The 24,021-nt window shown below is 41.7% G+C and overlaps 1 protein-coding gene across 1 annotated transcript; it reads right to left on the reverse strand.

The window, feature by feature from the left end:
• Positions 1-1,624: 1,624 nt before the first annotated feature.
• Positions 1,625-22,311, reverse strand: retreg1 (reticulophagy regulator 1). The gene is made up of 9 exons (XM_055228695.1): positions 22,131-22,311; positions 20,884-20,963; positions 20,781-20,811; positions 16,025-16,112; positions 15,203-15,287; positions 13,835-13,957; positions 13,136-13,215; positions 12,220-12,361; positions 1,625-3,551 (listed from the first exon to the last, which is right to left on the reverse strand). The coding sequence occupies exons 1-9, from the start codon at positions 22,295-22,297 to the stop codon at positions 3,124-3,126; spliced, it is 1,224 nt and encodes a 407-aa protein (XP_055084670.1). The 5' UTR covers positions 22,298-22,311; the 3' UTR covers positions 1,625-3,123.
• Positions 22,312-24,021: the final 1,710 nt, after the last annotated feature.

Raw genomic sequence — 24,021 nt, forward strand, 5'->3', positions numbered from 1 at the left:
GAAATCCGGTAGTTCCCAAACCAGACCCCCTCCGGCCCCTGGCTGCACCTAGAAATTCTGTCCATAAATATAATGAACAGAACCAGTGACAAAGGGCAGCCCTGGCGGAGTCCAACATGCACCGGGAACAGGTCTGACTTACTGCTGGCAATGCGAACACAGCTCCTGCTCCGGTCATACAGGGACCGGACAGCCCTTAGCAAAGAGCCCCGGACCCCATACTCCCAGAGCACCCCCCAAAGGACACCACGAGGGACACGGTCGAATGCCTTCTCCAAATCCACAAAACACATGTGGACTGGTTGGGCATACTCCCATAAACCCTCGAGGACCCGATGGAGAGTATAAGGTGTCACTGTCATTACCCACATGGGCGTTGAAGTCCCCCAGGAGAACAATGGAGTCCCCAGTCGGTGCACTGTCTAGTACCCCTCCCAGGGACTCCAAGAAGGCCGGGTACTCTGCACTGCTGTTTGGCCCGTAGGCCGACACAACAGTGAGAGACCTGTCCCGTCCCGAAGGCGCAGGGACGCGACCCTCTCGTTCACCGGAGTGAACCCCAACACGAAGCGGCTGAGCTGTGGGGCAATGAGCAAGCCCACACCAGCTTGCCACCTCACTCTTCTGTTTTAATGTTAATTGTGTGATGATTATTTGTGATTATTTATGTTTTGATTTGTGTGATTTTAATGTCCTTCTTATTCTGTAAAGCACTTTGAATTACTTTGAATTGTGCTATACAAATAAACTTTCCTTGTATGTCTGTATGTGTGTGTGTTGGGGGGGGTATTTGTGTGTGTGTGTGTGTGTGTGTGTGGGGGGGGGGGGGGGGGGGGGTGTGTGTGTGTGTATGAGTGTCTGTATGTATGCAATTTTCAATATAATTTTTATTGTACAGCTATGTGTGATGACTGAAAGCCATGAAAGCGACAAAACGATCTTGTACCACATCACATCATCTGGAGTCACCCTGACCTCTAGTGGACATTTCGCGTGCATACAATCCTGTGTAAATACATCATTCATGGTTTATATCTTTTTTGAGGGTTTTTCATCATTCAAAAAATGCAGCATTTTGTTTTAAAATATCCCATTTGTTTTTTTAATCATTCTGAAACTCATAGTTATGTTACATACCTGTAGTGGCATTACATAATGCAGGTTCTATTGACCAACATGAATGAAAATAGTTAACCCTGATGTTGATGGTACTGTGGGGACGTATCTCTGTCTCACAGGGATTTTGTGTGATCCACTGTCTCCAGCAGAGGCCTGGGCATGAGGAGATGTGATGATAAGGGTTTGTGAAATAGCCACTGGGTACACGGTGACGGGACAGTGTGAGGAGTTTGCATGTTCACTCCATAGACATAGACATAGGCCGAGGTCTATATTTTATATTATAGTGTATGGGTACATGTAAAACCTTTATCAACTAAATGAGATTAGAACAGAGAAAAGCCTTCACATGTTTTTATTTCAAACTTTTATTTAAAAATGAAAAAGGAACACAACAACATACTACTTTGTATTCTCCTTTAGTCTCTGGTCCACCACTGGTCCAGGAGCTTCACTGCCTAATAGCGCTAACAGGTGCCATCCCCAGGGACAGCACAGGCACAAGTGTAGTTAAAATCGTAATAAATAGAGACAATCTGTAATGTACACACATTCTCTGAAAGGAAATACATGAATACATGCGTTTCACTGCACAGATACTGTTTTTATTATATTGTGTGCGGCCTCTGCTGGCAAAAAAGAGTAACCACAGTGACAAAAGAACTCAGTGTAGCCTAATATTGTGAAAGCATACAGATAAACATGCCTTAATGAAGGTCATTAAACTCTAAAGCAATCAGTGGTGATGGGAAAAGGCTTCGGCTGGTTACATAAATATTTGCCAAAAAGCATTTGTGTATTTAAGCAGTTCCTCCTTGTATGAATGGCCCCCAATTGTTAGTTTTGATTTTAAGGTCTTAAAATAAGCACAACTCAGACTTTGTAAACTACTTTGGACTGGTAGGTCTGAGGGTATATTAGCCGTAAACATGGTGAGCTAATTAGCAGGGATCGTATGAGCAGAAATGAACAAGTCTCTTGAAAGTCTTAGGATTTATATTATTCAAAATGATCTAAAAAAAGTTTTGCGTCATTCTTGTGTCTTTTTATAGTGCAGAAACCGTCACCAAACTTGGTCAGGTCAGTTCTGCTCAAATTGCGAATGTAGAATTAGAATCATTTTAACTTACACACAATTTCAATACTTCCTCAGCTACAGGCTGTCATCGCTATCTAGTGGCACTTTTTGTAACTACATGTCATAATCGAGACAGTGCTTTTCTCTAGACACATTTTTTCTTGCACCAAAGTGCACCAAAGGAAATACCAAGACTATGGGTACAATGGATAGTATATAGGCCCTTTAAAATGACAGAAGTGACAGGTGTTTTGAGATTTAAAAAAAAGTACAAGTCCAGGTACTTTTTTGATTGTACAGCTTTAAAGGCCCTGTACCTGATTTCAAACCGTGAGTCAGGAACATGTTTTAGTATTTTTGCACCATGACACAACAGTGTCATGCTGCTGTTTCCTTATTATTCTCCAATGGTTGTCCATGAGTCTCAGTAACAATGTGCCAGATTAGGTGAAAAAGGTGACCCTGTCTGTAGTTAAATGAATAGATTCTGTTTAACAGTGTTATTTATTTTCTTATTTAGCAGCTTTTACACTGCAATGTATGATAATGAGGTCAGAGCATTTATCTTGACAAGAATACATTAAAGGGCCTATATTATGTATTTTCTGATCTATATTATAATGTTGGTTCCAAATCACAAACATGCCTGGAGCAGTTAACTTGAAAACTACCACTTCATGACATCACAAGGTGGAGCAGAGCATTTTGAGCTTTAGAAATGCAGAAATGCTCATAATAAAGGGTTACTCAAACATGTCTGAATGTCTGAGATAAACAAAACACAACTCTTTTTTTTTTTTTTTTTTACAGAGGAAACAACATTATAACATGGCTGGGTCCTTTAAAATCAGGTACAGGCCCTTTAATATGCCTAATAATTCAAAACAGTCCATTTTGAATCCTGCATGATGTTGAAAGGGTTGGTGTTAGTGGCGTCGGAGGAGTTTGGAGATGAACCCAGGGGTCGTGTGTCTAAGGCTGTGCTCTGGACTCTGCTCCTGAATCAGACCGAGTTCGGCCTCACACTGCTCCAGCTCAGACTGATCCAACAGCTCAAAGTCTTCCACGTCACTGTCTGAATCCTCCAACGCCATCTTCTCCCCCGCTCTGGTGCTCTCCTGCCCCGGGACGAGGAGGGGGAGGGCGGGGGCCAGAGCGGACTCCAGCCTCTCCTGGATAAGAGCGGAGACCAGATGCCCTCCCAGCTCTGACATGCTGATGGCGTCTGAGTACAGAGCTGTGATTGGCTGATCAGGCTGCGGGGCGGGGATAGCAGGGTACAGGTCCTCCTCGTCGCTAGTTCCATTTGTCATGTGGCCATTGTCCAATGAAGGGAAATCTTCTCTGTCCAGCTCTGGAAAGCAAATGAAATGTGTACTATATGAACTGACTCAAAATGAATACAAATGGGAACATGCAATGTTGGTGTTCTGTCACTTTTTAAAGAATACATATGCTTTTTCTAGTACTTAATTCTAATCTATGACACACATAGATTATTATTTCACATTTTGTTTATTTTAAATTGCAAAATTTATTTAAAATGACATAATATTATAAATGGAACAAAAAAGATGATGAAATGTCTATGCAATGTTGTTGAACCGTACATGTAATGCCCCATGCACAAACATGAACTGACAGTGGCTCAGTGGATAGAGCAGTGGTCCCCCAACCCAAAGATCAGAGGATTGATTGCTGTTTGCACCAAGTTCTGTCGTTGTGTCCTTATGAAAAACACTTTACCCACATTGCCTAGTAGTAAAGGTGTGTGTGTGAATGATTGGTGTCGCTAGAGTGTCGCACTTTGAGAGGCTTTGCCAAACCTGTCAAGTGCATTAAAAGTGTATTATTATTATTATTATTATTATTATTATTATTATTATTATTATTATTATTATTATTATTATTATTATTATTATCATTATCATTATCAGGACCCGAGCACGAATGTGCGAGGGGGGCGAGTCAGCAGAGCCTTATTGTACATACTAAACAAAAAAGCCAATAAGGGCGTACCTCTATCTCCAAACATGCAGATGTTGCAATGTCAAAAAATGTCTCATTGGAAAGAATGGAGTTGTAATAAACAGACGCTGACTTTGGGGGGAGGGGGGAGGAAAGTGGGGACGAGAGGCAAGATCGTCTAGGTGGCGTTTACCCCAAGGCCACAAGGGGTGACAGGGGTCTTTATCGCCGCGTGCAGCTTTCATTATTATTATTATTAAGCCCAAGCCTGGGACAAGGTTTTGTTTAGTTTATTAGTTTATTTGAAGGGACAGTGTGCAAAAAAATATTAATAGATGCTTTACACCAGATTAGAGCCGATGCTAGTTAGCTAGTAGCTAGAAGCTAGGTCCTGGAGAGGGACTAATTAAAACTGTGTCCGGAGCCTTATATATGGCAAAAATGAAGTAGTAAATATGGCCCGACAAGCCAGTGACCAAGGTTCAAAAATCAGAACACGATGACCTCTAATTGTGACTGAAGACCCCGAGAAAGAGAAGATGGCAGCGGCAGGTAAAACAGGAGTTGTTGTGGCACTTCTTGTCTATGTTTTACATCTGGACACTTTAAAATGCAGTCTAAACAACACTGGTCTTCTCTTACTACACTGCAATAACTACAATGGAGCTAAAAATAACAAGGGAGCATGTGACAAATAAGCTCCAAACATAATCAATGCTGCAAACATTTTGGATTTGGGAGACACGCTGCGGGTGCTACTTTTGTTTTTCCATTTCTCTTTTACTGCTCCACCAACAGCAGTAAAAGTAGCACAAGCACATTGAAAATACCACAAAGCTGCACGCTTGTAATTGCCATCTGCCTACTTTTAGGCAGATGGCAGATGTTTCCACCTCCCAAAAGACTGACTGAATATGAACCCCCAATCATCACCACCAGGGAAGTTGAAAACAGCCTCCCTGGCCACCACAGTGCCGCTACAGAATCACCTGTGGGCTGTGATGAGCTGGTACGGATTCTTTACCCAGCAAGCCATGTGTCACCCGCATCTATCGACCTGTGTGACTCCTCTAACATGGCTCCATGGGTGCCACTGGTGCTCAGTGGGACCCATGGAGTGACGATGATGTCGCTTTCTACCATGGATAAAACCACCGCCTCAATTGTGTCTTCACCATTGATCCCCAGCGGGTCCATTCATTGAGGAACTGGAGCACAACGTGACGGCTGTGGCTAGGGTGGCTAGCGGAGCAGCTAAGAGGATAAAAACAACAACACGCACCAGGGAGCACGTGACAGCTGACTTGACGCCAATGTCTGATGAGAGCCTAATTAGCTCGTATTGCAAACACTTCAATTAAATCACTGTACAGCTAAAAAAAAAAAAAAACAAGAAACCATGTAATGAGAAGGGACAGCGAGACAAAGATTCTAAAGACACTTAATCAGGCTAAATTCATCTGGGCCTGTGGCAATAAACTGAAGGAGCTTCTGTGTGCTCATATAGACATTCGCAGGATGCTTTCCAAGTGTGAGCAACTGGATCACATATTAAGTGACTCAAACATCGATATTTTAGGACTATCTGAAACCTCCTGGCTCACAAGCTCATCTCCTGATTCTGGAGTTGTTTTTGCAAACTAAAAGATGTTTAGAAGGGATAGAATCGGGGGAAAGGAGGGGGCGTGTTGCTTTATGTAAAAAATCACTTAGAATGCTTCCAACTTAGTGCACCAAAAGAGGTCGAAATAGAGACCGTCTTTCTTTCTCTGGAGATGGTTTTTACTCTGATTTGTCTGTATCATCCTCCCTCAGCAAAAATGAACTTCTGTGAACAATTGCAGGCAGTAATTCAGTACCACATTAAACAAAACAAGTCCAATGAAATAATTGTGATTGGTGATTTTAATGTGAATTGGGACTGTAAAAAGGACAGAAAAACACTTAAGTGTACTATGGACACTCAATTTTTCTCAACCTACAAGAAGCACAAGACATTCAAAAACCAAAACAGATTTGCTTCTCAGTAACAAGCCTGAATGGATAATCAAGTCATATAACCTTCTGACTGGTATTTCAGATCACAATTTTACATTATTCTCTAGGAAACTCACTGGGTCAAGGATCACTAATGATTTTACAAGTCCATATATTAACAGATCTCTAAATTAATTTATACCCAGGAATCAATGACAAAAATGTGGTCAAAGCCAGTTGTTGAAACAATTTCTGAAAACAGGTCTAATCATAGACAGACAGTTACTCATATGTGAAATAAAATAACTGCAAGTCTAAGACAGGCCAAAGCTAACTTCTTTATAAATGTAATAGAAAATGCAAAAGGTCATGGTAAAATTATTTGACTACAGCTAAAAAAACTGTTTGTCCATCAATCAAACTAAAATAAAAAGACAATGGAGCTACACGTAAATAACTTCATTATTAAACCTATTTCCTTAGCATACTTCCTGTTATATCAAAAATAGATAAAGTGGGTGGTCAAACTTCTCACTGCTCACCTAGAAAACACCAAACCCTCATTACATCCACTGCAGTTTGGCTTTCGTACCATCACTCCACAGACACTGCCCTGTGTATGTTAACAGAAAACATAAAGAGCTTGCTTGATAAGAGTCCCTGTGCCGGGGCTGTCTTCTTAGACTTTAAGAAAGCCTTCGACTTCGACTTGAGTTGGTTTAACATCTCCAGTCAAACTCGTCAGTGGTTTACATATCTGTCCCACAGGAAACAGTATGTGGTAGTTGATGGTGTAAAATGTTCATGTTTAGATTGGGATGTTGGAGTAAGCGTCAATCCTTGGGCCGATTTTATTATTCCTCTGTATCAATAACTTACCAAATGCTTGTCCAAATGTCTCACAGATGCACGCGGATGATGCACTTATCTTCACTCAAGACAAAAACGTTCAGCAAGCTGCTGATGACCTCACATACATCTGCCTTATCATCGGTGCATAACTGGCTTAAGGACTAGTGCCTCCTGTCAAACACCACAAAAACGGTCTGCAAGTACTTCTCAAAATGTCACACTGAACTAAAGCAATCAAATGTCTTTCTTAATGGAGTAGAACTTGATCTGGTCCCAGAATTTAAATACCTTGGAGTTATCCTAGACCCAACATTGTCCTTCAAAAGTTATGTAAAAAAAAAAAAAAAAAAAAGTGTCCCAGGTAATTCAATTCAGTTATCAGAATTTGTGTCATATCCTGAATAACTTCAACATGAGTGCTGCTAAAACTTATTTCTCCTCTATGATTACCTCTCATATTGACTACTTGGTCTCTTGCCTGCCCCATAACACATAAAACCATTGAAAATCTCTATAAAAGAGGCCTAAAAATAATTAAAATAAACTGATTTCCCACCACCACTGTCGTTTTGAAAAAGCATATTATCAAAAGACTATTGGACTTCAACATGGTCAACCTTAAAAGAGTTTACCTAATTTATAAGGTCCTACATTCACAGCACCACCATTAAAGAAGTACATTAACTATGGAGACAATTTAGTAAGACCACATGAGCCACCACCAGAGGTGACCTGTGACCCCCCACAGACGGACCACCTTTGGTCAGAATGTGTTTTCTGTCCAAGGTGTGAATCTGTGGAATAGTCTCTAACCCTGAATGTCCCATGTACAGTTCTTTTAAAGCTCAAATGAAAAACTGGTTATGGTCAAACCAAATATGCATCATCTATAGCGACAATGTGATTCAACTTTTATAGAGACATATTTGCATGTATGGGCAAAATATGAAGGGAGTGTGTATAAAATGTAATTGTCTTGAATGGGCCAAACTGACTGTGCAGGAGTATAATGTGCAATTATGGGAACTGTGCAGTGTGTAGTGTGCAATTTTTGTTTTGGCCCCTTTATGACCCCAGCCCTTGGGACAACAGATGGAAATGATCCTCTGGCTGTAATCTGGTGTGTTTACATTCATGTTGTATCATGTCTGTTCATTAGCATGCACTGTCCCAAATAAATAAATAAACAGACATTTTAACATATACTAAATCGCACTTAACTCAAACATGCAGTGTGCTATAGCCTGGCATTAATACACATTTTGTGCAAAATTATGTTCTGAATGCAATGACATATTTACAATGCTGAGACAGTAAACTGTTCCACAGCGCCCCCTTGAAATTTTGATCAAAAAAATTACTTTATAAGAAACATTTGAAATTTGGCATGGACTGGATCTGTCTTGCCATACTGAACCAAAAAGCCAATGAGGACTTACCTCTATTTTCAATCATGTTGCCATGGTAACGGCCAACATTTGTCATATAAATACATGGGTTTTGTTTAACCGGGATGAAAAAAATGTATTTTTCATTGTAGGGGACAGGTAGAGGGGTGCACAGTGTGTTTGCTGCTTGTGTGTGTGATTGGTTGAGAGCCAAGGGGGCGGGGCTCACATGGGCAGGTGCGCGTGCACATATGTTTGAAAAGGCGACACTTGCTTGGGGCACGGTCTCCTGAGTCAGGGCTGGATAGCCGTAATTTTTGTTGACCGCTAGCTTTGTTTCCATTTACTTATTATGCCATAACCTGTTAAGTCCATCCATGTTCTATTCTCTCTGCTGCGCTCAAGGTTTGCTTAGGGAAGCCGCTACAGTCATAGACCATTGAAATTTGACACACATCTTCCACACATACTGAATAAAAAAGCCAATGAGGACACACCTATGTTTCCAACCATGCAGGTGTGACAATGTCAGAAGTGGTCTCATTGGAATGAATGAAGTAGTAAGATTTAGACGATGTTCTGGGGGGAGGGTCAATGAAAGCGCTGACAAGAGCAAGGATATTCACGTTGGCGTGTACACCGTGGTCGCAAGGGATGGCGAGGGCCTTTATCACCCCTTGTAGCTTTAATTTTTTTTTTAATTTTTTTTTTGGCCAGATCAAAAGGCCATTTTTAACCCCCTTAATGTTAATGAAAACTCAATTTTATTGGACCCACAATTCAAGATTGGCAAAAAAATGTACCTTTCAAAATGGCTCAATAGCGCCATCTCAAAAATCCAAATACATTACGACAATGAAAGACCGTAATGAAATTTGTTACAACCATTGCTCATGTTAAGACAAGTAAAAAAATATATTATGACTGCACCCTAAACCCTACGGGGTTACATTCAAAAAAGTCATTTTTGGAAGTGTTAAATCATGCATAACTCAAATATGCAGTGGCCCGGCAGGAATACTCTTCTTTGTGCACAGTGTCAATCTGAACACACTGTGCTACTAGTCACGCCCTCGCGCAGCCATTGGAGGACCAGCAGCAACTCCAGTCAAGTTGCCTTTCCATGCACCGCGATGGCTCAATGTATCTAATTAACTTCTTAAATAAAATTTAAATCGTATCTGAATTATACTCTCACAAGGCTGATCTCAGTGACTCACAAAAAACATTGAGATTCCAAGTTTGCGGTGATGTGAAACGAGGCTAAAGCTAAAGCTAGTGTAAACACTAAACTAATTCCGGTTGATCGTCAATTTTTTAAATCTGTTTCATTAATGCACCTCTACAGTGCATTTTAGCCACTCTTGGTTTAATGCACTGGAGTTTGCTAGTGCTAGTTGCATTACAGATGCAAATGTAATTTTTTATTTTTTATTTTGAGGGAGTGGCGTGCATCGATAAACAGGAAACAGCTGGCACGGTCAGATTTGCTAAGCATATCAGCTCAACATATAAGTTGCCATCACTAGAAATACGACGGTGCAAGATCAAGTCAGTGTCGGGTGAGAAACTATGATTTTCTGTTTATATCTCTTAAGGATGATCGTTTATCGGAGAAATGTCACATCTGCTGGTGTAATGCTGGTCCTCCAGTGACTGCGGGGAGGCGTACACGCAAGTTCATTGTTATGCCACTGTTGATCTGTGTTGATACTCCTTTAGCACAGGTCTTTTTGTAGCTGTTTTAAATCTAATTACCATAAATTTCAGATTATTGAGCACACCTGAACATAGGCCGCACCAGCTAAATTTTAAAAGAAAATATGTGTTGCACATATATAAACTGCACTTGAATACAAGCTGCAGGTTTTCACGTTGTAACATGAGATATTTACACAGAAAGACAGTACACAAAGGTTTTTTTGAATTTTAATTTAAGACACACTTTTTTTCAAACTGTGCTTGAAAATTGGCACCAACACACCATCAACACAGGATGAACATCCCTGCATGTTTAGAAAATAAAACAGCATCAACACGGGCCATCTGCTTTTATTTCCTCTGAAAGCTTTTGTCCTCTTTTTACATTGACTAAGTTCTTCCTGGTGCTTCCTTCCGCCTCCAACGACGCACCATCGATTTCTTAATGCCAAGCTTAATTGCAATGGATCTATTTCCTTCTTTGATGGTCATACTTGCATGCACTGGCTCCATTTCCTTATTTTATGCTGAGTTTACATACAGTGGCTCTGTTTCTTTCTTTGAGGTTAAACATGCGTGCAGTGGCTCTATTCCCTTCTTTTATGCTTTAATCCATTGCTTTAATCTCATCATTTGCATTTCTTCATGTGTCCATGATGAGGGTGTGTGCATGATACGCAAAATGACAGTTCAAAATCAAAACTAGTGTATTCTTCAGCTCATAATCTGAAATTAGGCGCACAGTTGTATAAACCACAGGGTTCAAAGCGTGGGAAAAAAGTTGCGACTTATAGTCCCAACAAACTTCTATCCTAGGGTTTTTAACCAATAGACTCCGAACTGAGGCAGTATCATCAGGACATATTTGGGATTAAAAATTGTTAAACAAATTTACGTGCATTTCAGGGTGTGGTCATAATGATCTTACACAGGAACCACCTCCAACGCCATATAAGTACAAGCACGCAGTAGGTTAGAATACATTTCTCCAAAATCAGCAGCGCACGTCCCCTATGTGAAATATATTATATAGTTATTCTCTGTGACAGACTATATTACAGACTGAGTCCTGTCCTTCAGTCTGACAGTCCGGCGAGCTGTTTTTTCATCACTTATAGTTTATGCCAATGAGCCAAGTGATTTTAAGTTTAATGTCTGTAAAATGTAATGTGCTCAAAGCTGCATTAAACACATTATAATATCAAACAGACTGATGTGCCTCTATAGTAGTTATGCTTAATATGTTGTAAAATTGAGTTTATTTATGTAGAAGATTTTAATTGATAATCTGCTGAATTCTATAATTTTACTAAATGAATTGTCATCGCTGATGATCACAAACACCCGCGTCAGTGATAAGGAAAGGAGCTTCCTGGCTGCATTTAATCAATTCGGATGGAGCCCTGAACATCATTTAGCATTAAATCAAAGACTGAGGAAGATGTTCTATATCCTGCAATTTTTTAGCCAGTCTTTATTTTTGGTCAATGCACCTCTTCATGGAATTACAAGCAAAAGATAATGATAAAGATAAAGAAGATAAAGTAATACATCTGCAGATTTAACAGCGCAAATTACCATGTCAAAGTATGACACATTTCTCTCTCTTACTTCTGCGGGGTTGGAGCACAGGGAGGGAGCAGAGGGCTGGGGCTCCACAGAGAAATACTAACAGGATTTAATCTCAAGTGATCTTCAGCATGTGAACAACACAGGATAACACTAATATACCCCAGATTTCAATAAAGTACTTTTGTTTAAAATTTCCTGGGTAAACCCCGGACCTCTCTCCTTTCAGACAGAGATGCTACAAAGTCAATTTCGAAATAATATAATTTAATGAATGGTCTAACGCTTCAAAAGGTCTTGGCCAAAGTACCCTTTACGAGACTATGTATTATCATGGATGGGGCAAGGGGACAGCATCAGAAATTTTACCATGGGGGTTTAATGAGCACTGCAACTATTACTACTACTATTGCTACTGCTACAACTAGATGACATGTGTGACATGCACATAACTAAGCACAAATCCTTTCAGCCTGAGACGTGCCCATCCTTTCTCAGCGGTCACACTATTCTTACTATCAGGTAAATACATCAAACCCAGTGCAGTATAGTGTGAGTGTGTTGAACCTTCTGATTGGTCAGTGAAGGGGGTGTGTCCCTCTGAGTGGGGGGTGTGTCCCTCTGACAGGGTGAAGAGTCCGTCTGTCCAGCTCAGGTCTGATGGCTCAGTGTCCGACACACACAGTTCCTTACACAGCGTAGAGTCCAGCTGCAGGGACAGAAAAGCATGGTCAGGAAAAAGCCCTGCTGTAGTCTAATCTATAGTCCTACTGTGGTCCTGCTGTAGTCTTTCAGTAGTTCCACTGCATCTGCTATTAGGTTTGGCACGGTCCTACTGCATAGGTTAATATAGGTCTGTCATAGTCCTGCTGTAGTTCTGCTGTAGTTGTGCCACAGTCCTAGAGCATCTGCTATTAGGTTTGCCTAATAGTCCTACGGCATCTGCTATTAGGTCTGCTGTAGTTCTACCGCATCTGCTATTAGGTCTGCCATAGTCTTACTCAGTAGGACTATGGCAGACCTAATAGCAGATACAGTAGGTCCTACTGCATCTGTTATAAACTACTTTAGTTCTGCTATAGTCCTACTGTAATCCCTTTGTAGTTCAGATGTAGTCCTACTGTAGTTCTGCTTTAGTCTTGCTGTAGTCCTGCTATAGTTCTACTGTAGTTCCACTATAGTCCTACTATAGTTCTGATACAGTTCTACTATAGTTCTGCTATAGTCCTACTGTAGTTCTATTCTAGTCCTACTATAGTTCTGTAGTCCCACTATAGTTCTGCTATAGTACTACTGTAGTTCTGCTTTAGTTCTACTGTAGTTCTGCTATTGTCCTACTGTAGATCCACTGTAGTTCTACAGTAATTCTTACATAACTGTACACCCTGTGCCAGAAGTGTATGATTACACATTATACACCTAAACATTACACTTCTCAGATATGTGCTGCTTCAGACTTCATATCGTCACATCAGGGACAAACCTTGGGCGTCATGGAGGAAAGGTCTGAGTCCACAGGTCGAGTCTCTGTGTGGGGCTGTGGAGGCTGGGAGATAAGTCGCACTGGAGACACAAACAAAGCATCTAAAAGCTTTAACGTCCATGAGAAGAGGATTGAGAACATGTTTGTAGAGGTCTAAACTACAGGGTTAGCACCTTTTACACAGAATAAAACAATAATAATTTTGATTAATCTTTCAGTGCCATTTAAACTTTAAAGTGGACATGTTATGTACAATCAGCTCTGAACATAAATTGTAAGGACATTCCAAACAGGAAGTGAACATGGGGGCGCTTGACCGCTCCATCGATTCCCACTTATCACCTCACTTATCTCTGCCCATTACTTTGTGCTAACTTGTAATTATTCCGATAAATTCAGACTTTGAGTCACGCATGTAAGGTGAAAAAATGTCACATTTTTAAACAGGGAAACGATCCCCTGCTTGCTATGACACAATGCCACTTTGATAAGGCAGAGATTCTCATTTTGAACAGGAAGTTTTTACGTTGACTATTAGGTCAATACTGCAGTTTACAGGTTTATACTTACAAAGTAATACTAAATATTTGAAAAAAGCTGAATCTGTCTTCAACAGGATAACCCAGTTCAGATCCAGAAAAGTAAAGATTATGCCTTATCTGTAAGAATATTCATGATAAAAGAAGAGGTCATATTTACCATGACCAGCTTTGATTTTGTGAAGAACGTTCCAGACACCTTCATCCACCTTGTGCAAGACGGGCTTCAGCCACATGCCCAGGTCCAGAGAGGACAACAGGGGCCAGAGGAAGAACCCCAGGACTGGACACATTAGAACATTAGAACATTAGAACACATGAGAATACATTACATCACATTAAAAGAATTAGAACACTATGCAGAATTACATTAGAATACAGTGCAGAAGTGACACATTAGAACGCCTCACACTTGGAACACAGAAAATTAGAACACAACACGTTAGAACACATTGGCACACATCAGAACACAACACATTAGAACACATCAGAACACAACACATTAGAACACATCAGAACACAACACATTAGAACACATTAGAACACAACACATTGGAACACAACACATTAGAACACATTGGCACACATCAGAACACAACACATTAGAACACATTAGAACACAACACATTGGAACACAACACATTAGAACACATTGGCACACATCAGAACACAACACATTAGAACACAACACATTAGAACACATTAGAACACAACACGTTGGAACACAACACATTAGAACACAACACATTAGAACACAACACATTAGAACACAACATGTTAGAACACATCGGAACACATTAGAACACAACACGTTAGAACACATCAGAACACATTGGAACACAACACATCAGAACACATTGGCACACATCAGAACACAACACATTAGAACACATCAGAACACAGTAGAACACATTAGAACACAACGCATTAGAACAAAACACGTTAGAACACATTAGAACATAACACATTGGAACACAACAAGTTAAAACACATTAGAACACAACACTTTAGAACACATCAGAACACATTAGAACACGACACATTGGAACACAACACGTTAGAAAACATCAGAACACATCAGAACACAACATGTTAGAACACATCTGAACACAACATGTTAGAACACATTAGAACACAACACTTTAGAACACATCAGAACACATTAGAACACGACACATTGGAACACAACACGTTAGAACACATCTGAACACAACATGTTAGAACACATCAGAACACAACACGTTAGAACACATCAGAACACAACACGTTAGAACACATCAGAACACAACACGTTAGAACACATTGGAAGACATTAGAACACAACACGTTGGAACACAACACTTTAGAACCAACACGTTAGAATGCATTAGAACACATCAGAACATGTTAGTACATAACACGCTGAAACACATAAGAACACACTGGAACACATCAGAAAACAGTAGACCACTGAAGAACACTTTACAACGTGTTAGAACCAATCAGAATAGAATAGAACCCAGAGCTCTGCAGGTGCTGTGGTACTCACCTAAAGCATAGGAGAGCACCACGCCAGGGATGTAGCGCCCCAACACGGCCATAAACGTGCACAGACTGCACATCAGGAGACAGAACTGTAACACGGAACGAGAACACAGTCAGGGGGCCTGGGAAGGACTGGGGCGGAACAAACAGAGAGGGTGGGCTGGTCCTTGCCTCGAGTGTCGGTGTATGAATGAGTGAGTTTGTGAAAATAAAAGTAGGACAATGGGTGAAAATGAACAAAAACGACAAAAGACGAAAGGACAGCTGATGACTGGTGATAAAGGAGAAGTAACAGCGCTCTCTAGTGGTTTGGCTAAAAATGAACAGAAGATCAACACATTTTGCATAATAATCTTTTGAACTTAAAATGGCACCTTTCATGACTGAATAACATTTTTGTTACCTGCCCTCTAGCTTCATTTTCAACGATGGGCAGAGAATGTTGAGTATGATAAAGAGAAACACTGATATTTGCAAGAAATGAAAATGAATAATAAACATATTTAAAAGTTTTGTAGTTTATTTTTCTCCTGAGGATTATTGTGAGGTGCTTTTTTTTTTTTTCTTTCTTCTTCTTATGGAAAATTTATCAAAATCAATTTAGAGCTTTCTGCCAAAAACACAACTACTAATAATAAAAATGTTAATATGTTGTTTTTGACAAATTTACCATTTTCAAAACAATAAAAGGTAACATGGTGATCTAAACATGTTGTGTTACACTTAAGTGAAGTGTAATACCCCCTCTTTAAAGCCGCAGCCCCAAATCTCTTCATTCCCTGGTTGGCCTGTGCCCAGAGCGCGTTCGGGGCCCGCAGAGCCTTACCTTGCCTGGGCTCTGCTGTCTGAAGGCACACGTCTCTTTGAGCAGTAGCTGGAGTGAAGAGTCCTCCTCTGAGTGCATCAGCCCCCACCTAAACACAGAGACACAGACACATGGGTCAGAACCAGACAAGTCCAAAGGGTGAGAGGAAAGAAAGGAAGGGCAGGAGGGAGGGAAAGGGTGGGAGGAAGGGGAGGGGGCAAGTTTAGGGAGGAAGGGAGGGAGGAGAGAGAGACAGGGACATACACATGGGGTGAGACAGACGCACGGGGAGAGAGGGGGAGTATACAGGGAGAAGATATGATGGAGTGATGCTGGAGGGGCAGAGAGAGGAGTGAAGGTGTGAGTCACATTGAAGCACTCTCTATATCAGCGTAAAGTAATAAATACAAACAAATAAATGTATTACAAATTCAGAGCAATGGTGCCTCCAATGTGGGACAATAACTATGACTCAGAATATCTAACTGTAACCCACTCAACAAACTACTGCAAGTAAGAGCCGTGTCTCAAAGCTCTTCAAAGTCCATTTTCTGGTGTCTTTCCTTTGTGCTTGTACTTTCATTTAAACCCAGCAGAGCTCATATATAAACTTCCCTTTAAAGGTCCTATATTATGCAAAATTGACTCTTGTGAGCATTAAGCCACGTTCTAAAGTTGTTTCCTCATCAAAGACAGAACTGGAGCGGTGTTTTGTTTTATTCACACATGTGCAACAGCTCCTTTTACCTTTAGTTCAGTAGAGATTGGCAATTCCAGAGCTGAAATCATCCAAATGATTCCTTATCAAAAACAGACCTGATCTCTTTCACATGAAAATAGATTTAAGGTTTAAAGTCCTCCTATGGAACATCCTTAGCAAAGCAATGACATCTCCATGGAAATGAGCAGGTGACAGATGGTGCTCGCAGCTGCCAGGGACTATCCCACACTGTTGTTTCTGTCCCAAGATGCAACACTGGAGTGAGAGAAGGAACTATGAGGTGAACACTTCAAACTGTAACACCTTCTTCGCTCATAGTTCAGGACTGGGCACATGTACATATACCTGTGTTTGTTCAGATTAAATTAAAATAATAAATGTTATGAATATTAACACCGGTGACATTATTTCTAGGACTGGTTTATGCAATATATTCTACAATTTACCTGTAAATAAAGTAAAAACAGGTTTAAACTACTGGTTTAGTTTTAACCTGTAAATTGTAACCCACTGTAATATGTCTAATGGTTCTAGTTTTTCTAAACAAAAGCACATTTAAAGGGATGTGTGTAATCCCTCAGTCATTCAGGTCTGATCCAGAGTAAAAGCCAAAAGTTAAATCTGTCAGTAGACATAAAGTTGTAGTGAAGGCGTTTGTTGCTCATCCAAGACACTTCTTCAGTTCTGAAGTTCAATTCCAGTTGTGATGTCATGTGGTAATACAGAAAGTGCCCCACTCTGTTTTTAAACTCCACACACCTTCACTAGAATCATTTGGTCAATTTGAAAACTACCACTTCATGACATCACAAGGTGGAACAGGGCATTTTGAGTTTTGGAAATGTAGACAGACTAATAGTGTTACTTAAACATGTGTGAATGAAATAAAACACAACTCTGGGTATGTCTTGGATGAGGTAACAGCATTAGAACATGACTTAAAGCTACAAGAGTCCATTTTGCATAACATAGGACCTTTAAGTATTTTACTATTTAAAGGAAATTTGAAAGTTTTATTTTCATGATCTCCAAATGTCATAGCCTATAAAACTGTCCTGTTTGTGTTAACAAAGCATTGGAAATAAAATAAACAAAAATCTGCCAACAAAATACATAGTGGGAATTCCGTTGGACCCGGAAGTGGAAGTTTGGCGTCATGCTTTCCGACGGCTGTTGACTGCTGTGTGTGATGTGTCAGCTGACGGCATGTGAGCGCAGGGCTAAAGTTAGACAGACAAACAGCTCTGCCCTGCCTCTGGCCAGACTCTGTCTCTGCCCAGCTTCTGTTTTTGCCCAGCCTCAGTCCAGCCTCTGTCCAGCCTCGGTCCAGCCTCTGTCCAGCCTCTGCCTTTGCCCAGCCTCTGTTCCGCCTCTGTCCAGCCTCTGCCTTTGCCCAGCCTCTGCCCAGCCTCTGTCCAGCCTCTGCCCAGCCTCTGCCCAGCCTCTGTCCAGCCTCTGCCCAGCCTCTGCCCAGCCTCTGCTTCTGCCCTGTCTCCTGTTATGAGGCAACCATGGATTGTACAATAGTGGAGTAGTCAACAACAATTACAACATTCTAAAGAATAACTATTCTTAAAACCTGTCCATGTCCATTTCAAAGGGGTAACAAATAACCAGTTACTATAGCAATAAACAGCAACATTGCACTTAACACATTATTATTTTCAGTGGTCAAAAGTCCTCAAAATGTCTCCTTTAAACAGGGAACTGAAATCTCTGAATATACTAAAGAGGACGCAGCAATTTTACTGTGGGTTTTGCTCTTTTAGCAGTCACAGTGCATGTTTTAAACTGGTTTATGGTTCATAAACCACAGCAACAGCAACAAGGATGACATGAATTTAAGTAGGCCTATAATAAAAGTTTGTGCACACACTTTCTAGAAAAAAAATTAATAATAAAAATAAATTAATACATTGTTGCCTCCACCCATCCCCATGTGACCTGATGACCTCATCACACTGATTATAGAAAATGATGATGTCATACTCTCAGTCGGGGGTGAGGCGATGACAGAAGAGCTACCCAAAAAGAAAACGCACCAGTGTTCCGCCTGATCATAATCATCAGCCTCATGTGGAGTTATGATGTGACTGAAACACAGCAGTTACACCGGATGCCCATCCAACTATGACAGGATGTACTTTGATTGAACCTATACCTCATAACGCAACTGTTGTCCCCCAGAAACAATCAAACAAAATAAAAAACAACAGCCCCAGCATTTCCATGGTGACTGTACATATGAGTGAGGAGGACCAATCAGAAGAAGTAAAATTAGGATGAAGCAAACTATAAAAGATAACAAAATGAAATATTTGTGAATCATCTCCACCTGCCCAGGAAGTACTGTACCAAATAAGTCTTTTTGTCAAAACATAAGAGCCATATTTTCGAGCGGTACCTTAGTTGTGTTGCCTTATCTTCAGGTAACATCTCGGACAACTCCCAATGAAAAAAAACCTCAAATTTAAAATAAAAATGAAATAAATATGATCCAAAGTGCAGTCTGTGATCGGTATTCCCACCAAGTGTTTGTATCCACAGACACGCTGCAGTATTTGAAGAGTTCTAAAAATAACAGTGGGATTTCAACAGAAGACACCTCCACCCCTCCACCCCCTGAGCCCCCATGACTCGAGCCCCCATGACTCAACCCCCTCATGACCCCCCAGCCCACACCCCTCTCTGTCACCCCCTGACAAACTGCCCCGCACCCGCCACATCTCCTCTTCTTACCCCATCTTATGTTCCCTTAGCAGCCGTGTTGTTTCACGTGTGCGTGTTTACTCTTAAAGGGCCCGCACCTGATTTTGTGTCATGTATTTCAGCCAAATGTGCCTGCCCCAGTACCGATATATTATATAAACAGCTCTTGAGGTCAAAATAATGTGTACTGGCTGCATTTTCAGTATTTCACTGTCCAAGAATCAGGAAGTGCGTGTTAGCATGCCTGTTACAGTAACAGAAAAACTCAGCTCTGGTTTCGCTTTTGAACTCATCGCGGTGAATAAGTAAAATGTTAAGTCTGAGATCCTCCTCTTCTCCTCCTCTGCAACCCTCCTCTTGTCTCCTCCTGTGTGCTCCTCCTCCTCTGCTACCCTCTACTGCTATGCTCCTCCTCTGCACCAGTCTGAGCTCCTTCTCTGTGCTTTTTCTCCTTTGCTCTGCCTCATCTACATCCCTCCTATGCTCCTCCTCTGCCTCCCTCCTCTAATCCCCCTCTGCACAGCTCCTCTGCATCTCTCCTCTGCCCTGCTCCCTTGCCCTGCTCCCTTGCACCCCTCCCTTTCTCCTCTGGTCTCCCCCTCTGGTCTCCCCCTCTGCACCTCCTCTGGTCTCCCCCCTCTGGTCTCCCCCTCTGCACCTCCTCTGGTCTCCCCCTCTGCACCTCCTCTGGTCTCCCCCTCTGGTCTCCCCCTCTGCACCTCTCCTCTGCACCTCTTCTGGTCTCCCCCTCTGCACCCGTCCTCTGCCTCCCTAAGCTAATCCCCCTTTGCACCTCCTCTGGTCTCCCCTCCTGCACCTCTTCCTCTGCTCCTCCTCTGGTCTCCCCCTCTGGTCTCCCCCTCTGCCTCCCCTCCTCTGATCTCCCCTGCTGCCCCCCTCCTCTGCTCCTCCTCTGGTCTCCCCCTCTGCCCCCCCGTCCTCTGATTTCCCCTGCTGCCCCTCTCCTGTGCTCCTCCTCCGCTCCTCTCTTCTTCCCTCTCTTCTTCCCCCCTCCTCCTCTGCGTCTCCTCTAAGCTCGGAGCTGGCTCAGGTTCTTGTTCCTGGAAGCTCCACGTGCTGTAGGTCTGCTGTACACAGGCTTGTTTTCACAACACGTCTTGTGCTGGCGGTTCCATCTCTGGTGAAACAGTGTACTGCCAGTGTGTCATTGAGCAATGCATCTCTTTACGTGACCATTTTAGAAACAAACATATTTACTGTCTGCTGGGGTCTGTATATACTTGAATCTGAACGGCTGAAGCGTCACAACAACAGAACAAGCCAAAAAAATCAAACTTTTGTTAGATTGAGTTGAACAGGGGGGTGTGTCTGTGCGTGTGACCTCACCCGTGCACCACGCCACGAGCCCAGAAGCCTCCTGTCGAACAAAACAAAAACTTATCACCATATAAACGCAAAGAGGCCAAATCCAATCGTTCTCAGTGGGTACCTGCATAGTCAGCGAGAACCCCTAGAGCCAGGAGGAAGCACAGCAGACAGAGGCTCCGACACGGGCCGAGCACCACCAGCCTGCAACAGTCACATCAATGGGACACATTGGATATAGAGCACTCAAATACAATAGTGAGTGTCAGGGAAGTTTGAGGAGAGTGACAGCAATCAGGACAAGTGTCCTTCCTCTGTGTTCTCTGTGTTTCCTCTGGAACATCTTCGGCCATATCTGGTGTAGAAAGCCTGTTACAATGTAGTAAAAAATCTGTAGTATTTAAGAGCTAGCTGGTTAGCATAGCTAACTCCATCTTCCAAGCTATGTATTAAGCAAAGGTTTGAAAATAGATCATCATAACCATCAAGAAAAATTCTGAACAAACGTAATGAAATGGGCCGTTACTGTGAATAACCATGAACACATTAAAGGTCGTATATTATGTAAAAGTGACTCTTGTGAGTTTTAAGTCATGTTCTAATGCTGTTTCCTCCTCAAAAAAGACCTGGAGTTGTGTTTTGTTTCATTCACACATGTTTGAGTAACACTTTATTATTAGTCTGTCTACATCCCCAAAGCTTAAAAGGCTCTGTTCCACCTTGTGATGTCATGAAGTGGTAGTTCAACTTAACAGCTCCTTTTACCTTTAGTTCAGTAGAGATTAACAATTTCAGGGCTGACATCATCCAAATTGTTCTAGTGAAGGTGTGTGGGATTAAAAAAAACAAACAATAATAATAATAAAAAAACAGTGGCCACATGAACAGTGTAATATGGGCCCTTTAGGAGATATAAAACTTACAATTTAAAAATACAAAATTAGAAGATTTTTTTTCCAACAATGAAATTATAAAAAAAAAAAAAAAAATTAAAATAAAAAACTATTTAAAAAATAAATTACAATTTCAAATGTAAAATAACTAAAGAAGAAATGTGATTATCTGAGTTAGCAGCTAAAGGCTAATTATTGTCAGATTTATTTGAATAGGCCTATAATACACTGTTCAGTGTGATTATGTTTCAGAGACAGCTGCTTTCAAGCTGTGTTTTTTTACTTAGCCCAAACATTCCAAAAACTATTGATTATTAGGCTAGAATTAAAAAAAGAAAATATAGCCTGGTAGCCTATGTGACGATTTAACTAGCTTAAAAGAAATAAAAGTCCCTAGAGTAGATTACAGCAGCCTACGGTGACTGGTGTGAGCGCTGAGAGCAGGAGCAGAGCTGGAGTGATGCGTCATGATGCTCACCACAGCAGCGCGCTCAGAGCGCAAAGCAGGACGCACGTCCGGTATGGTCTGTGGCTCCAGTCCACCAGCCCCCAGGGCCCCAGAGCCCCCAGGGCCCGGGCACCAACTCCTGCCTCTTCCCGGAGTCCTGGGCGGGGGTCGGGTCCCGGGGAACTCCCTGTGTCCATCACTCCGATCACCAACTCCCGCGGTGAGGCTGGAGTAAAGGTTCCTAGTTCCTTCAAAATAAAAGCGGAACCGTCTAGTTGATGCTGGCTGATGTTCTCATCATGAAGTCTATATCTATGTCACTCTTAGTCTGCATAAGCCCTGCAAATCCACCAGAGGGGTAGGACCGGTCAGTGAGAGAGAGAGTCGCCGGTGACGTGACCTGAGGTCAGTTTGGCTGCAGCCTGGCCTTACACCACATGATGGCGCAATTGTTCTTTCATCAGAAAGCACTCACACTACATTCGCACTGTAGGAGGGTGAAGTGTCTTGCCTCAGGACACAATAACCGTTTGCACTATTGCCACTGTTGCCCCCTGTGGCGCCTCCCAGCAGCGTCCCACCCAACAACCTGAGACCTGATCACATCAGACAAGCAAGTCTTATTTTATTACACACGTGGACAACATTGTTGTTACCCATCGGTTAATGGAAGAAAAACTCACAATGGTCACAGAAATAACTTGAATCTGACAAAAGTAATAATAAATAAAAATTCTATGAAATTTAACTAATGAAAGTCAGACACTGCTTTTCAACCATGCTCCAACAGAATTATTTAAAAAAAAAAAAAAACTCATGAAACAGGCCTGGACAAAAATGATGGTACCCTTAACTTAATATTTTGTTGCACAACCTTTTGAGGGAATCACTGCAATCAAACGATTCCTGCAACTGTCAATGAGACTTCTGCACCTCTCAGCAGGTACTTTGACCCACTCCTCATGACCAAACTGCTCCAGTTGTCTCAGGTTTGAAGGGTCCCTTTTCCAGACAACATGTTTCAGCTCCTTCCAAAAATGCTCAATAGGATTTAGGTCAGGGCTCATAAAAGGCCACTTTAGAATAGTCCAATGTTTTCCTCCAGCCATTCTTAAGTGTTTTTAGCTGTGTGTTTTTGGTCATTGTCCTGTTGCAAAACCCATGACCTGCGACTGAGACCAAGCTTTCTGACACTGGCCAGCACATTTCTCTCTAGAATCCCTTGATAATCTTGAGATTTCATTGTACCTGCACAGATTCAAGACACCCTGTGCCAGATGCAGCAAAGAACATAACAGAGCCTCCTCCATGTTTCACAGTAGGGACAGTGTTCTTTTCTTGATATGCTTCATTTTTCTGTCTGTGAACATAGAGCTGATGTCTCTTAGCAAAAAGTTCCATTTTTGTCTCATCTGTCCATAGGACATTCTCCCAGAAGCTTTGTGGCTTGTCAACATCTAGTTTGGCAAATTCCAATCTGGCTTTTTATGATGTTTTCAACAATGGCGTCCTCCTTGGTCATCTCCCATTAAGTGCACTTGGGCTCAAACAATGATGGATGGTGTGATCTGACACTGATGTTCCTTGAGCTTGAAGTTCACCTTTAATCTCTTTAGAAGTTTTGTTATCATTTGCATCATTTTCCTCCTCTGGCCACATCCAGGGAGGTTGGCTACAGTCCCATGGATCTTACATTTCTGAATAATATGTGCAACTGTAGTCACAGGAACATCTTGGAGATGGTCTTATAGCCTTTACCTTTAACATGCTTGTCTATCATTTTCTTTCTAATCTCCTGAGACACCTCTTTCCTTTGCTTCCTCTGGTCCATGTTGAGTGTGGGACACACCATGTCAAACAGCACAGTGACGACCTGTAGCCCTATATATAGGCCCACTGACTGATTACAAGATTGTAGACA

The sequence above is a fragment of the Periophthalmus magnuspinnatus genome, chromosome 17, assembly GCF_009829125.3.
Source record: "Periophthalmus magnuspinnatus isolate fPerMag1 chromosome 17, fPerMag1.2.pri, whole genome shotgun sequence".
NCBI lineage: Eukaryota > Metazoa > Chordata > Actinopteri > Gobiiformes > Gobiidae > Periophthalmus > Periophthalmus magnuspinnatus.